The sequence below is a fragment of the Vitis vinifera genome, chromosome 3 (assembly GCF_030704535.1).
Source record: "Vitis vinifera cultivar Pinot Noir 40024 chromosome 3, ASM3070453v1".
Lineage (NCBI taxonomy): Eukaryota > Viridiplantae > Streptophyta > Magnoliopsida > Vitales > Vitaceae > Vitis > Vitis vinifera.
Genome location: NC_081807.1, coordinates 6,329,751 through 6,344,257, shown reverse-complemented (window position 1 = coordinate 6,344,257; position 14,507 = coordinate 6,329,751). Strand labels below are relative to the sequence as shown.

Sequence of the window (14,507 nt, the reverse complement as noted above, 5' to 3'; positions counted from 1 at the left end):
TTATAATTTAATTTAATTTTAAATAATATATAAATTATATATATAAATTTTAATTTGACCACAATTCAACCATCGGTTCAACCATAATTCAACAATTAGTCGAATAATTGAACCATGAACCAATAATTTTTTCAATTTAATAATTAACCTAATTTTAAAACATTGATCACGATATCTAATTCATCATTACACTACATTTGCAAACCAAGCTTACAGAGAGGCCAACAAAGCTAGCATATTTCATCATCAATTTATTTGAATACATAATGACATGACTGACAAAGAAAATATATATATATATATATATATGTTCAATTTATTTTGCTTTCATTTGCTTTAATCCATATTCAACCTACAATTTCTCATGAATACTCTCTTTGTAACTTGTACTTAAAAAGCAACCAAATGTCTCTTACAATTTTTTTTGTTATGTCATATATGGTATCAATTGCACCAACACAATGCACTAAAATGGATCCCTAAGAAAGACTTAGGATTTATGTAAGTTTTGATTTTTCTTCTATCATAAGATATATTGAACCCTTAATAGATGATGTTTTGACAACTGTTTTATGGGTTGCAATTTTTTATAAAAGTGTTTTCTCGTCTTTAAGGGAAGAAAAGTAAATTCCTAAAAAACAACGAGAAATTACTTCAAATGCATATACTTTATCCCATCTTGTTCTTTATCTATAAATTAATGTAAACTAGAAGTTTAAAGGATAATTCATTTGCAAAATCTTACAAACTAACTATCATAAGCATTCATTGATACAAAGAAAATGATAAAAGTAACATATCATAACTACAAATACTCCAAGGTTGACTGATGTTTTCATAAGACAACTAACAAATGAATTTAAGAAATATCCGAAGTGTGGTAAAACTGTTGATTCAAAGGATGTAATTCCTCGAAAGAAGATAACATAAGAAAATGTTGGCATTCTTAAAGTGGACATAAAAATGACTAATTAGTCTAAAATTGATAAAGTTATAATTCCTAAAAAGGCACAAGTAAAACAAAAAGTTCCTGAAAAAGTACATATTGAATAAAAATCCCCTGAAAAGATATGAATTGAATGAGTAGCTCTTGAAAAGGTATATGTACTTGAATATTATAAGATCTCAATAATTTTGTACATATGAGATAAAAATGAGATTGAAATAATATTATTATTATTAATATTTTTGCTTTCCAAGTGGCATTTGATATTATAAAAATTTATGAAGATCCTGAACCACAAAATTGATTGGACAAAAAGAAAAGAAACTATGTAGGTAGGGTTAAACTTATTAAGAAAACGAGAAATATTTTGATTTATAGTTTAAATGTCTGAAGATGTAAAGTTTGTTAGGTATTAATTGGTATTTATACAAAAGTACAATGAGAATAATGAGATTATAAGACATAAAATGCGATAAGTATCACAAGGTTTTTCGTAAAGATCTAGTATTAATTATGAAGAAACATACTCTCTCATCATAGACACAATTACATTTTGCTTTATATTGAATATGTGTCTTATGGATGTTATTACAACATACTTATATGGATTCATTGATAACTTATATATATGAAAATCCATGAAAGATTTAGGCTCTGTTTGGTAACTGTTTTCAAAAATTGTTTTATGATATTTTATAGAATAAAAGTTTGTTTAGGAATCTAAAATATTTTTAACCTATTTTTAATATTTTTAAATGTGTTTTAAAATAATTTTTGTATCTAGTACTATATTTTTAGTCATTCCATATGGTTGTATAATTATTTTTTAAAACAATGTTTAGAAAACAAGTGAAAATAATTGAAAACAACTAAAAAATGTTATCTGAAACAACCATGTTTTCCTTTTTTTTTTTTTTTTTTTTTTTTAAAGAATAGAAAATTGTTCTCGAAAATAGTTATCAAACAAACTCTTAAATTGCCTAAAGCAAATAGTACAAAGTCTTATTGCATGTATTCAATCAAGTTATAATGATCTTTGTATGTGATTAAAGTAACCTAGACGCATGTCATGCAATCACCTTAACGAATACTTGCTAAAAGAAGGGTATGCAAATAATCCTATGTGGTCATGTATTTTTATTAAGAAATTAGAAACCAAATTTATAATTATTACAAAGTATGTTGATGACTTAAATCTTGTTAAGACTCTTAAAGAGCTTATAAGAAGAACAAATTATTTAACAAAGGAACTTGAGATGAAAAATCTTAGCAAAACAGAATTTTATATCGGTCCACAAATCAAGCATTTTTCACATAGAGTTTTAATACATCAATCAACATACATTAAGAAAATTTTAAAGTGTTTTCATATGGATAAAACACATCCTTTAAGTTTTCCAATGGGTATTCGATTACTTGAAGTGAAAAATGACTTGTTTTGCCTTTGTGAAAATGATGGAAAATTACTCAATCTTAAAGTACAATATCGTATATTATTGGTGCGCTTATGTATCTTGCCAACTATATAAGCCTAAGCATTGTTTTCTAGTTAATTTATGTGCAAGATATAGTTCCAATTCAATTGGAAGACATTAGAATGATATCAAACATATATTATGCTTTGCAAAGCTACCTATCTAAGTCTATTTTATTCAAGAAAATGAAAGTTATAATCGCTTGGATATATAGATACATGATACCTTTTAAACCCATGTAAAGTTAGGTTATAAATAGGGTATGTATTTAAGTCTAATGGTATTTCGTGGGGATTTGTTAAACAAATAATTGTGACCACATCATCATATCATTTCAAAATACTTGCAACTCATGTAGCATGTTGTGAATATGGCTAAGATGTATAATCCAACATATTTAAGAATAATGTGGAACATCCTCAGTCAAAGGCAACCCGAGAATATCATATGAATATATTGTTACATGCATTATATAAATAAAAGAGGGTTATATTATAGGAGATATGACAAAACATTTCACAAAAATTATTTTTTACACATGAACTCTAAAAAAACGGTGAAATTGATATTTAACAAATACGTTCAAGTGATAATCTAATTGATTTGTTCATAAAACTATTGTCAATCTTAGCATTCAAGAGGTGTTAATGCATTAAAGTGGAATGCATCAACTCAAGAATATCAATACGAGGGGGAGTATGTTTCTAAAAGGATATTAGTGTATGGTACCATTTTTCCGTTCATTCAAGTTTTGCCCCAATGAATTTTACTAGTAAGGTTTTTAATGAAACAGTTCTAATAAACCAAGAACATCCTACAAAATTATAGAATTATTATACTTTTTTTGTGGTTATTTCCATAAAGTTTTTTACTAATAAAGTTTTAATGAGACACGTTCTTTTAATGCGGGGGACATCCAAAAAAAGTGTTGTAAATAAAAATGGTGAGTGACCACCATATATAGTAGCAAGGTGGCGTATTAAATGACAGACATTTTGTAAAACCAATAAAAGAATTTTCTTTTACTATATCAACATACCATGAGAAACATTTTTTTTCCTCGTTGTCTCGTCTCTTTTTTTCACTATTTATTTTCTTTATTGGTTCAATTTCAATTTTATATGCTTTTGTAACACCCTTAGATATTTAAGGCAACCATGGCTTGTCTTTATATGCCCAAAAAAATTCTCTAGTTACTACTCAAAAGAGCAACATGATGACCCGTTTTATATGCTCTTTAATGGGCTTAAGTCGTTGCCAAAAGAACAACCTACAAAGATGCTTAAGGGCCCGGACTAAGGGCCTAGCCCAATATTTTACAAGTCAAATAGGAGACTTTCTTCTTTCTATGCACTAGCGTGAAGTTTGGTCAAACAAAAATATACTAAATTTGTTTTTCTTGTTAGTTTCAATTTTTCTTCCAAAAAATAAAATAAAATCTTATTTTAACTAGAAAATGAATTATAATTCTATAACAAAATTTCAAATTTGTTATATTATTAACAAATTATTCGAAAGTTATTTTCACCCTTTAATAAACCAAAAATTGAGTATTAAAACATTGGCACCAAATACAGTTAGTACTAAATATGATTAATTGTCATATGACGTGTGAAATGATTTGAAAATTATGCGAGCATCGTATTAAACAAGTTAGTCTATTCTACAAATCGACATGAATATCACTTTAAATAAGTCGTCTTGATAATAATATGAATATCATGTTAAGCAAATCATATTTGGTTGAAAAACTTTCAACTTGCTTCGTCCTATAAATAGTATTTTCTACAAAAATGCCTCAAAATTGACATAAACATCGTATTAAACAAGTTATATTTAGGTGGAAGACTCGATAGAAATTAAGCAAATTATATTTTTTTATAAATACCAAATTAAATCAATTGTATTTTTTTTATTAAACAACCCAAAAATTGAAATAAACTTGATATCTTATTAAAATTGTGTTTTCTATGAAATGACTTTAAAAAATAATATATCATGGGATATAATAAAAGAAACGGCTAAAATTAGATTAGGGCCTTTATTGATCATTTGAAAACTTTAACATTTTTATTATTTAAACATTTATTCTTTCCTAGTTAAATAAAAAAAATTAAGCCTAATTTTGTTATTATTATTATTATTATATATTTTAGCAGAAGTATTTAGAAAAGATAAGCAAAATAAAGAGCAAAAGGTTTCAAAGAGGGAGCTTGCTTACATAAGTATTTTTCATTTTTTTATAAGAAATTTTTTAAAATTTCTCATCAAATGTATTTTTTGAATTTTTATGTAAAAAAGCATTTGAAATTTTATGCTCAAATTGTTTGTCGGGTTTCTATACATATGAAAATTTTCTTTTCAATTATGATTTTTTTTTTTTTTTTTTGCCTTTTTCTTATATGAAATGTATCTACATAAGTATACAATGGTTTCCATACAAAGTGGTAGACCCAAAAATAAAAAAATTTAAAAAATCAAACTCAAATATTAATAAAATAATTTATATACTAAACTTAGTGTTGATTTAATATTAGAAGCCTTTACTAATGTGAAGTTAATGATAATAAAAAAAATCATACATATTTTTTTAACCTTTGCTTTAGAAAAAAAAAGAAGAAGAAGAAGAAGAGGAAGTAATAATATTAATCTTATAATTGAAAACTATTGCTAAAATGTTTTATTAAAAATAAAAATAATTTCACAATTTTTAAAATTTTAATTAAATAAAAATTTACTTGAGGAGGGAAATAAAATTGTTAAATGAGAATAAATAGCATGAATGTACTTTTTAGTTTTAAGGAGTTACAATAAATAATATATTTTATCTCATATTTGATTAGTATAGAATAATATAAATTATTTTATAGTTTATTTTATTTTATATTTAATTCTATATAAGATATGAGAAGTGACGAGATATATAGTCTGACCAACTTTTTGATATTTTTTCTATAAGAGATATGTTAATTCTAGGTATTGTAAATTTATTTTTTCATTCATTTTTGTTTAATTTTTTATATTATTTATTTTACAAAATAAAAAATTTTAATTAAAAAATTAAATTTGTAGTTAGAAAAAAAGAACTAATTTTTTATAAAATTATATAAACTTTAAATATTTTAATAACGAAAATTATTAATAAATAAATAAATAAATTTTTACTAAAATTTAAATCATTAAATAATTTTTAAATATCAATAAATATAAGAGAAATTTTATATTTATTTAATAAATATAAAAAAATAGCATAATATTTATTCTAAACGATTAAAATTTTATTTTATTTATTTATTTATTTTATTAACTAAATTCTATGTTAGGATGCATATCCTATCTTATTTTGTTTCACCGATTCTGCTAATTAGATTGGCAACGCTAGATAACGATAACGGTTCCGGTTACTTGTTACTCGCCACGTATCACACCATTCCCGATATCCCTTCATGATTTTGGCGATATTTTTAATTTTTGTCACCCAACTACAACGGTCAGGAGTGGGATTTAATGTAAACGTTAACCAAACGCGCTCTTCATAAGCGTGCCTCCAAATATAATGCCAAGATTAAAGCGTCGTCCTTTTGGAAGATTACCGTTTAAATGCTACTCACGAAGCTTCTCTTTTTGTTTTCCTCCTTCTGTTTTCTTGCTCTTTCTGTCATTTCATAAAGAAGTTTTTTAATTATTAAGAAAATAAGAAAATAGAATATAAATATTAAATTAATTTTTTATGGTAGAAATTAAATATATTAAAAATCGTGTGAGAATTTGAGCAATAAATAATTTGTTTTGTTATTTTTAGTTTTATCGTTTATAAAGCAACGGAATCACGTGCTCTATGGTTTTTCCGCCAACGCTGTCATGACAGTCAAGAGGGTAATCGATACGCTGTGAGAGCGCGTCATATTCACTCTTCGCCTGCCACCGGAAAAAAGATAAATAAAAGCCCTTGGATTGAGTCTCATCACACCGCTAGCAGCCTTATCGGAGATGGAGAGGTCTGCGCCGGTCATGTCTCTGTTAATCTGCTTTTTCGTCTTGCACTCCGCCGGAGAAGTCGCCGGCGTCTTAACCGGCGGTTCCAATGTGAGCCGCCCCTTACCGGTGCAGAGCCTCTGTGCTCAGCTTATTCAACCCTCCGGTTATCCTTGTTCCGAACACGCGGTTAGTCTGTAATCTCTCGAACATATAGTCTGGTAAATTGATCGTTCCTGATTGCTCCGTTTGGTTGCTGAGAAACTGGAGAAGAGAAAAAGTAATTGAAAATTGAGGTTTTCGTTTTCTTAGGAATTGAGTAATGCATACAAAGATATCGTGTAATAACGGAATCGTTTTTTCTCTTAAGTTGTTTTCCCAACCGAGCGGGGTTTCTAGTCTGTTTCAATTCTATGATGACATTTACAAGAGCTGGAGAATTTTTCTGCTGAAATTCTGTAACAGTGTTAGTAATTTTTGGTTTGGCACTTTGATTATTGTTCTTTGGCTGAATGATAGTGAGGTTTGCTTTAACTTGTTTCAGGTTCAAACCAAGGATGGATATTTGTTGGCTCTTCAACGTGTTTCGTCTCCCACTGTGAATTTAGGATCTCAACCTGGTCCTCCTGTTCTGCTTCTACACGGTCTCTTTATGGTGATTTTCTTACTATTCTTACAAAAAAATTACTGTACTTTCAGAACAAACTGAAATCTTTGTAATTGTTTTACTAATGTATAAAACCCTACTTGAGATAGATTTATTTATAATTTTTAGGGATCTTTTGCTTAACATTTTGAAATTACTTTCATTGTTTCTAAAAGCAAACTTGTGTTGATTTTTGCTCTTAAAAGCAATAAAAGTATTTTCACCTAGACAAGGAAGCATTTCTCCAGTTAACTATCAAAATTCCTCAAATTTTTTAGCTTCTTAAAGAATAGAACAATTATTGGCTACAACCTTAAAGAACTAGCTTGGCTAGAACCTTAAACCTGGCAGCACGAGTGCTCATGCTCCAGAGGTTTATAGATAGACTCACCCAATCAATGTCTTTGGGACTGAATGGTCGTTGAGAAAGATGGTGATTTGTAGAGCCGGGTGGTATCCATTTCTTTCCTTTTTGTTTGTATTTCATCCTTTGTAAACATGAGAGCATTGATGGTAAAGATTTTCTCAACTGCTTCATTGGAGCCCTTCTGGCATTAGAGTCGACAGGACTTGTGCTTCTTGTAAGACATTTAAAAAATACTCCTTTGGGAGAGGTTCTCAACAACTTCAAGATCGATATGGGACATGCAGCCACCTTTTCTGTTTGATCTGCAACTACTTCTTCCTCATTCTTGGGCTATGACTCCCTTGCCTCCTAAGCTAGTCAAGGCCTTCAACTGGCATCTCTTCTTCATATATTGCTGTCGCACCTACCTACTTCAGTTAGACTATGGGTGGACCATTTTTACAAAATACTGATCTTTTTCTTGTTCGTCCTAGCCGGATGCATTGAATTGAAACAAAATCCTGTTTATTTAAGTTCTGGTAGCATCCCATTGGGATGGTCACATGCGAAAATTGCAGAAGCAGTCAGGCCATCTTTGGCATTATCATCTACCATTAGGTTAGCAGGGGATATTTCTTGGGGGCCACTTAGATACTGATTATAGTTTAGATAGAAGATTCAATGGAGGTATATATGTGATCACTCAGACTAGTTGAGCATCATATATAAATGATTGCTCAGAATGGTGTCCATCTACAATGGCCTACCAAACAAATGCCTATAAGTGATCTAGGTTATGTCTGTGCTTATGAATATATGGCCAACATTGAACTTTTACATGGCTGTCAAATGACGGAAAAGCCAAGACCAACCTTTTGAGGAGCCATGCAAGGCATCTTAGAAAAGGTTATGCCAAGGCAATTGCCACGAACAAGGCACTAAAGTGTAAGAGAAGGCAACCTACTCCTTCTATAATATATATATATATATATATATATATATATATAAAATTTAATTTAATGATGATTGTGATGTGAATAAAACATGGATAGGTTCAAGCTATTTCATGATTGTATGCTTCATTCGATATAGTAATTAAGGCTCTAGACTTTGTTGCCTTGGATTGCACTCACTCTTGTTAGGCATTGTTCATAATATAGTCCTTTTGTTTTCCTATTGAAAAAAAAAAAAAAAAAGAAAAGCAAAAGGAAAAATAACCCTGCAATTTGCACCCAGAAAGTTCATAGACCTTTTAGTTTGTCCTGAATCACTTTTAATCTTTCCTTGTTGAATTATGAACAAAGCTAAAAGGAAATACATGGTGACATAATACTGTTTCACCGCTGTTATCAACAGTGCTTGAATTAATCTGTCCCTGATTTTCTGCTTTAATTTTCTGGCACAGACCAAAATGTCATGTACTTATATCCTATTGTAAAGTATAGCACATAACCGAAATCTGTTTGATGAATATACTATGGTGTGTTAATTTCACTAAAGGCCATGATTCTATAAGATATCTAGCTTTTTTTTTTCTAATGTATAAATAACTTGTATCCATTCCAACATTCAATTTGTTTAATTCTCCTCATCTTGCATTATTCTCTGTTTGCTAATATTGATATATGCTCTCTCCATGTTTCTAGTTTTATGCTCTCTTTCTGAAATTTCCATTTTGATTTTTCATTTACATAGTCTAAAATGATTGAGGCATTTATTGGATAAATTCTTAGCTGGTTATGTGTTTACATAGACTAGAAACTTGGTTTCTGACATTTTCTTATTCTGATGTTTTCTCAATTTAAAATAAGAACAGGCTGGTGATGCATGGTTTTTGGACAACACAGAGCAGTCATTAGGCTTCATCCTTGCAGATCATGGTTTTGATGTATGGGTTGGAAATGTGCGTGGGACACGCTGGAGTCATGGGCACGTCACTTTATCAGAGAAAAACAAGGTAAAGTTAGTTTGCAGTATATTTTTATCTCCATCTAAAGTTGAGCACACTTTCATTTAATTGACAGGTATCTAACTCATAGTCCAATATATCTAACAGCTCTCTTCATCTTCTAAAGTTGATTATACTTCCATATACATTACTTTTTTTATCAGAACTTCTTTATATATCACTTTGAATTTGCATAATGTAAGGTTTTGGACCACTGTGAAATTGAATTGCCATAAAAAGTTTCATGTTATGTAACTAACACTTTACAAAAAATTAAAAATAATTTGTCTTGGTCATAGTGGAGTTGGGTGCTTAGATTTTGATACCGGCTCTGTTAGAATTGGTATCCTGCTCTTCTAGCCTAGGTTGCATTCTTGTGTTTTATGTAGGACGTATTTCATGAGAAAAACAAAATAGGAATCTTAAGCAAAGATATATTTAGAAGAGTAATGGAGATTTATTTAGAATATCATAATGGAGAGGAGAATTAAATGCATATATAAGTATGGTCTTGGAATGAGAATTTTAGCATCCAGATCTTATGAGAAAAGACCGTCTTCTACCTTTCCATCCTCATCAGGTAACTTTTACATGCATGTAGATTTATATCCTTAAATGAGAAGTCTGCTTGGGGGATTGACTGGTATCATGAACCTGGGTTTATGTTCTGTAGTAGTCTAACAAGGAAAGTCTGAACGAAATTTGTGTATATTTCTTCTTGTCTGTAATATGATCAAACTGAGTGTATGCTTTTGTTGTAGGAATTTTGGGATTGGAGTTGGCAGGAATTGGCACTGTATGATCTTGCAGAAATGATCCATTATATATATACCATGACAAACACCAAAACCTTTGTTGTTGGACACTCACAGGTCTTGATCCATTTGGTTTATAACAAAACCCACCTTTTATATCGATCAGTTTACTTCTGGCTTCTGTTCTTTGCTCTACTATGAGTTTATTTTCTTAACTTTCTTCACAGGGGACAATCATGGCTTTGGCTGCTTTCACTCAGCCTGAGATAGTGGAAATGGTTGAAGCTGCAGCTCTTCTTTGTCCCATATCATATCTAGAGCATGTCAGTGCTCAATTTGTACTTAGAATGGTCAACATGCATCTTGATCAGGTATCTTTTGCATTTAGACATGTTTGGATTACAGTGTGGAAACACTTTCTGATGGTACAAATTGACATATCAGTTCTTTTTGGACAGATGATTCTTGCTATGGGTATCCATCAACTTAATTTTAGAAGGTTTTGTTCTATCTATTTTCCATTTCTGTCTTTCATTTTGTTTGTTAATAGTTCTATGTATACTGATATCACCATGTCTTATTTATTTTCAGCAATGTGGGAGTTTACCTTTTAAATTCTGTATGTGAAGGCCATTTTGACTGCAATGACTTGCTAAGTTCAATCACAGGTTCTATCTTTGTCTCTCTCATATATGTTTGTGTGTGCATTGATGCCCCCAAATCTGTGCATGTGACCATTTTTTTTTATAATTTTTTGAGAACTGATGGTGCATAATGTGGTTAAATAACAAGGAAGTTCTGGAATGCTGTTTTATTTGATTTGCTGTGAATTTTCTCCTCACCTTGAAAATGTCATAAAATTGATGTCTATTTTCTCTCTATCCTATTTCTTTAAGGCATTTGAGTTTGCTGCAGCATCCAAAACCCAGTTCCCAAACCATACTGTTATGGAAAGATATCTCAAAATCCACATGCCATTCCAGTGGCTTTGGTCTTACTGTCTTATGTCACAAGAAGCATGTTCTATCCCTTAACTGAATTATGTGAGCGTAATAATCCTGTTGATTTCTTCTTGTTTGTTATGGATCAATTTTCGGGCTTTCTGATAATCAGAGAATTCTAGTGGTATAATAATTAGCATTGGTCAATTAAGCCAATTACTGCATTGTCGGTATTTTTGGCAGCAGTGATTTAATGGTGGGTTTCACCTAAGCATTTTGAACTTTCTATATTAACAGAATTAAGTCTCAACCAAATCTTCATAATTGGTCCTATATTTTTTCAATATTTTTAGTGGCTTTATCCAGGGCATTAAGTGTAATGTTAATACTAATGGCTTTATCAGGGGCATTAAGTGTAATGTTAATGTGTGTGATGGGGTGTGATTGTTTAGATACTGGAAATGTTTGTGCTCCAACACTTTAAAATTGATTCTAGAGTCAAATCCTAATAATGTTAAATAGTTAGGCTAATGGTCTCCCCAGTATTTTAAGGTCTCAGTGATCAGAATGTTGGGTTTCTAAAAGAATTTGAATCATCAAACTCCATGATGGGGGTTCCTGAAAGCATTTGATTCATCAAACTCCAACTAAATAGAGAAAGGGAACCTATCAAAAAACTAAATAAAGGGAAAAAAGTGTCTCCTTTGAGTGGTTTTGATGTATCATATGATTGAACGATTTGCATCATATGAGATGGTTGATAGATACACAGCCTGATCCATTTCCCTCAAAAACAGGCAACTAAATAAAGGAAGATAAGTTCCATTATTTTGATGAGAAATATTGAACTTTTCAGACTGAAGTACCAATCTATTTACTCTACATGGTTGTAGTGTTTCTATGATCACTTCCTTGAAATATTTCATTTCCCCTTTTACCAAGCAAACCCTTTTATGTTTTTTGGTAGCTCTTTTAACTTTTCCCCTTAGCACCTAAGAATTATTGACCATGTTACTAAAAATACTGTAGCATCAGGACCTATACTTGAGATGGTTGGAAACTGTTCGGCTTGTTCAGATTACAATGCTGATTTAAAGCATTGAATTGTATTTGCCTGTGGTAGAAACAGTTGTAATCTGTATCATTAAAATGGTTGCTGTATTGGAGTGGTTGAATGATTACTATATGGTTCTTCTGCATAAGGCCTTTTGGAGGGCATTTTCTACAGAGTCTGCATAGATAATTATAGTTTGTCATTTCTGGACTGAGTATGGTTATTAAGTACCTAAAAATTCTAGCAAGAAAAGAGCATAAAAGAAAAGAAAATAATATGGTTCTTAAGTGGAAGGTACTAAATTTTGTTTGTGAATGTGCTGATCTTATAGTCCATTCTATATCTTTATCTATGTTTACATTGTTTTAAATTTGATCACTTTTCAGGGGAAAACTGCTGCTTTAACAACTCACGCATTGACTACTATCTTGGATATGAGCCTCATCCATCATCCTCAAAAAATCTCCACCATCTGTTTCAAAGTATGCTCCACACTTTCTTGTCACAACCTTCTATTTTGAGGGCCTTCAAGGTCGATGTTTTGCATAAAACTTTCCCAACCAAAGTGCCACATTGTTACTTTTTAACTGCTAAAACTTGATTTCTATCTTCATCATGTCTGGGTATTTTTAACAGTTGATTGTCCAACAACGGCATTCAATTGTCCCTGTTGCAGTAAAAACAACATGAAGGGGATGAAATATTCACTGAAGTTACAATGTCTCTTATAAAGATGTCCTCCCTCCCTGTGCCCTCTCTAATTTGTTTCCCACTCTTGGATGATTTTGTTTCTAACAGCCTTCTGCTTGGCAGTGATCCGAGCTGGAACTTTTGCAAAGTATGACTATGGAATCTGGAGAAATCTCAAGCACTATGGTCAGGTCAATCCACCAAGATTTGATCTTAATAGCATACCCAAGTCATTGCCGATATGGATGGGTTATGGGGGCAGTGATGCCTTGGCAGATTTGACTGATTTCAATCACACACTCACGGAGTTGCCATCCGAACCAGAATTGCTTTATCTTGAGAACTATGGTCACATAGACTTCCTTTTGAGTGTAAATGCAAAGGAAGATGTTTACGATAACATGATCAGGTTTTTTAGGTCACGAGGAAAGTCTAGTTGTTCAGCTGGTTTGTGCAATATATGATAGTTATGATTCATGGATGTGCTTCGCCAATTCTATATTTTTATTGTGCATATGTTTGTAACTTCACATTTTTTTTCTTCTTTCTCTGATAAGGACAATGAACGAGGGAGAGTGCTGCGTAGTAATAAGGTTTGCTTTTATTTACCATGATTTCCTGTTTGGTTGCTGAGAAAAGAGACAGTTTTGAAATTTGACACATTTTCCCATCTGTTTATGCATTTCTCTCTTCGTGGCAACCAAACAGATAAATTACATTACGGGGAATGTCTTCCCACTCACTAACGAAACGTACTTTTAACTGCCTTTGCAGGATTAGAAGATGAAACTAGTTATTTATGATAATCAAAAGAAAGGAAAAAAAATTCGAAGATCAGCTTCTTGTGGTGTCTGCTAAATGCACAAGAGACCTGCATAACTCACAGAGCCAGAATTGGAAATATGAAGTAGGCTGTGCTGGGTTGGCTTCAAATCGGTCATATTAAAACTCGGGCGAGCAGACTGCACTGGAGTTGGCTTCAAATGGATTATTTTAGCTCAGATTTGATCTTTGGTTGTAGTTCAACGCATTTTAAGCTATAATCACAAGTTATTTGAAGTCTCCACCTAATGTTTCTTTTTAATATCAAGCACAGGATTAAAGCTCTGCTATGAACTGTCCACCCCAAATATGATATGTAAAAATGGTGGCTCATATATGAGAGTGTGGACTGTTTAAATTGTTTATTGTCAGTTGGACCAAAAGTAAAGCATCATCAGAATCCAATTGCCTTCTGGGATTCTACTCGTTTCTCTAGAGCATCATTACAATCTTGGCTCAGAATAAGTACTCTGCCTCCTCTCTACATGGTTCCCCAGAGCCCATTCTTGGGCCTTGGCCGGGTTGGAACTTGAGTCCTGCTGGAAGAAGACGTGCAAGCAACTTCTATGCAACATGTTATATAAGAAAAATCACATATGGTCATAGGTGGTCGTCATTGAATGTGATTTTGACATCGGGAAAGTAAACATGAACGTTACAACGGGAAAACACTAACTTGATTTAATGATTATTCGGACATAAATTTCCGGGAAAATGCAAATTTGATGATTTTTTAGATAAAAAATTTAAAATTCTAATTTTAATGATTATATGGACACAAAATCTAGATTTACTATGCCTTTTTTTTTTTCTTGGATTATTTGATTGAAAATGATAAATAATCTTGAATTTGTAAGAGTTCATTTTTTCACGCTTGAACTTAAAAAATAATTTTTTTTATATATAAAT

At 31.1% G+C, this 14,507-nt stretch overlaps 1 protein-coding gene across 1 annotated transcript; it reads left to right on the top strand.

Annotated features, from left to right (window-relative positions):
* Window positions 1-6,273: 6,273 nt before the first annotated feature.
* LOC100254271 (triacylglycerol lipase 1) lies at window positions 6,274-13,257 on the top strand. Its single transcript, XM_019219139.2, has 9 exons — window positions 6,274-6,585; window positions 6,941-7,051; window positions 9,205-9,345; window positions 10,098-10,208; window positions 10,319-10,462; window positions 10,550-10,590; window positions 10,683-10,759; window positions 12,473-12,568; window positions 12,900-13,257. The coding sequence occupies exons 1-9, from the start codon at window positions 6,412-6,414 to the stop codon at window positions 13,238-13,240; spliced, it is 1,236 nt and encodes a 411-aa protein (XP_019074684.1). The 5' UTR covers window positions 6,274-6,411; the 3' UTR covers window positions 13,241-13,257.
* Window positions 13,258-14,507: the final 1,250 nt, after the last annotated feature.

What these genes read in the sequence shown, in the direction of transcription:
- LOC100254271 (XM_019219139.2), top strand. Translation starts at nt 6,412, where the DNA reads ATGGAGAGGTCTGCGCCGGTCATGTCTCTGTTAATCTGCTTTTTCGTC. An exon ending in ATCCTTGTTCCGAACACGCG is followed by an intron (nt 6,586 to 6,940) that starts GTTAGTCTGTAA and finishes AACTTGTTTCAG; the next exon opens with GTTCAAACCAAGGATGGATA. An exon ending in CTTGCTAAGTTCAATCACAG is followed by an intron (nt 10,760 to 12,472) that starts GTTCTATCTTTG and finishes ATCACTTTTCAG; the next exon opens with GGGAAAACTGCTGCTTTAAC.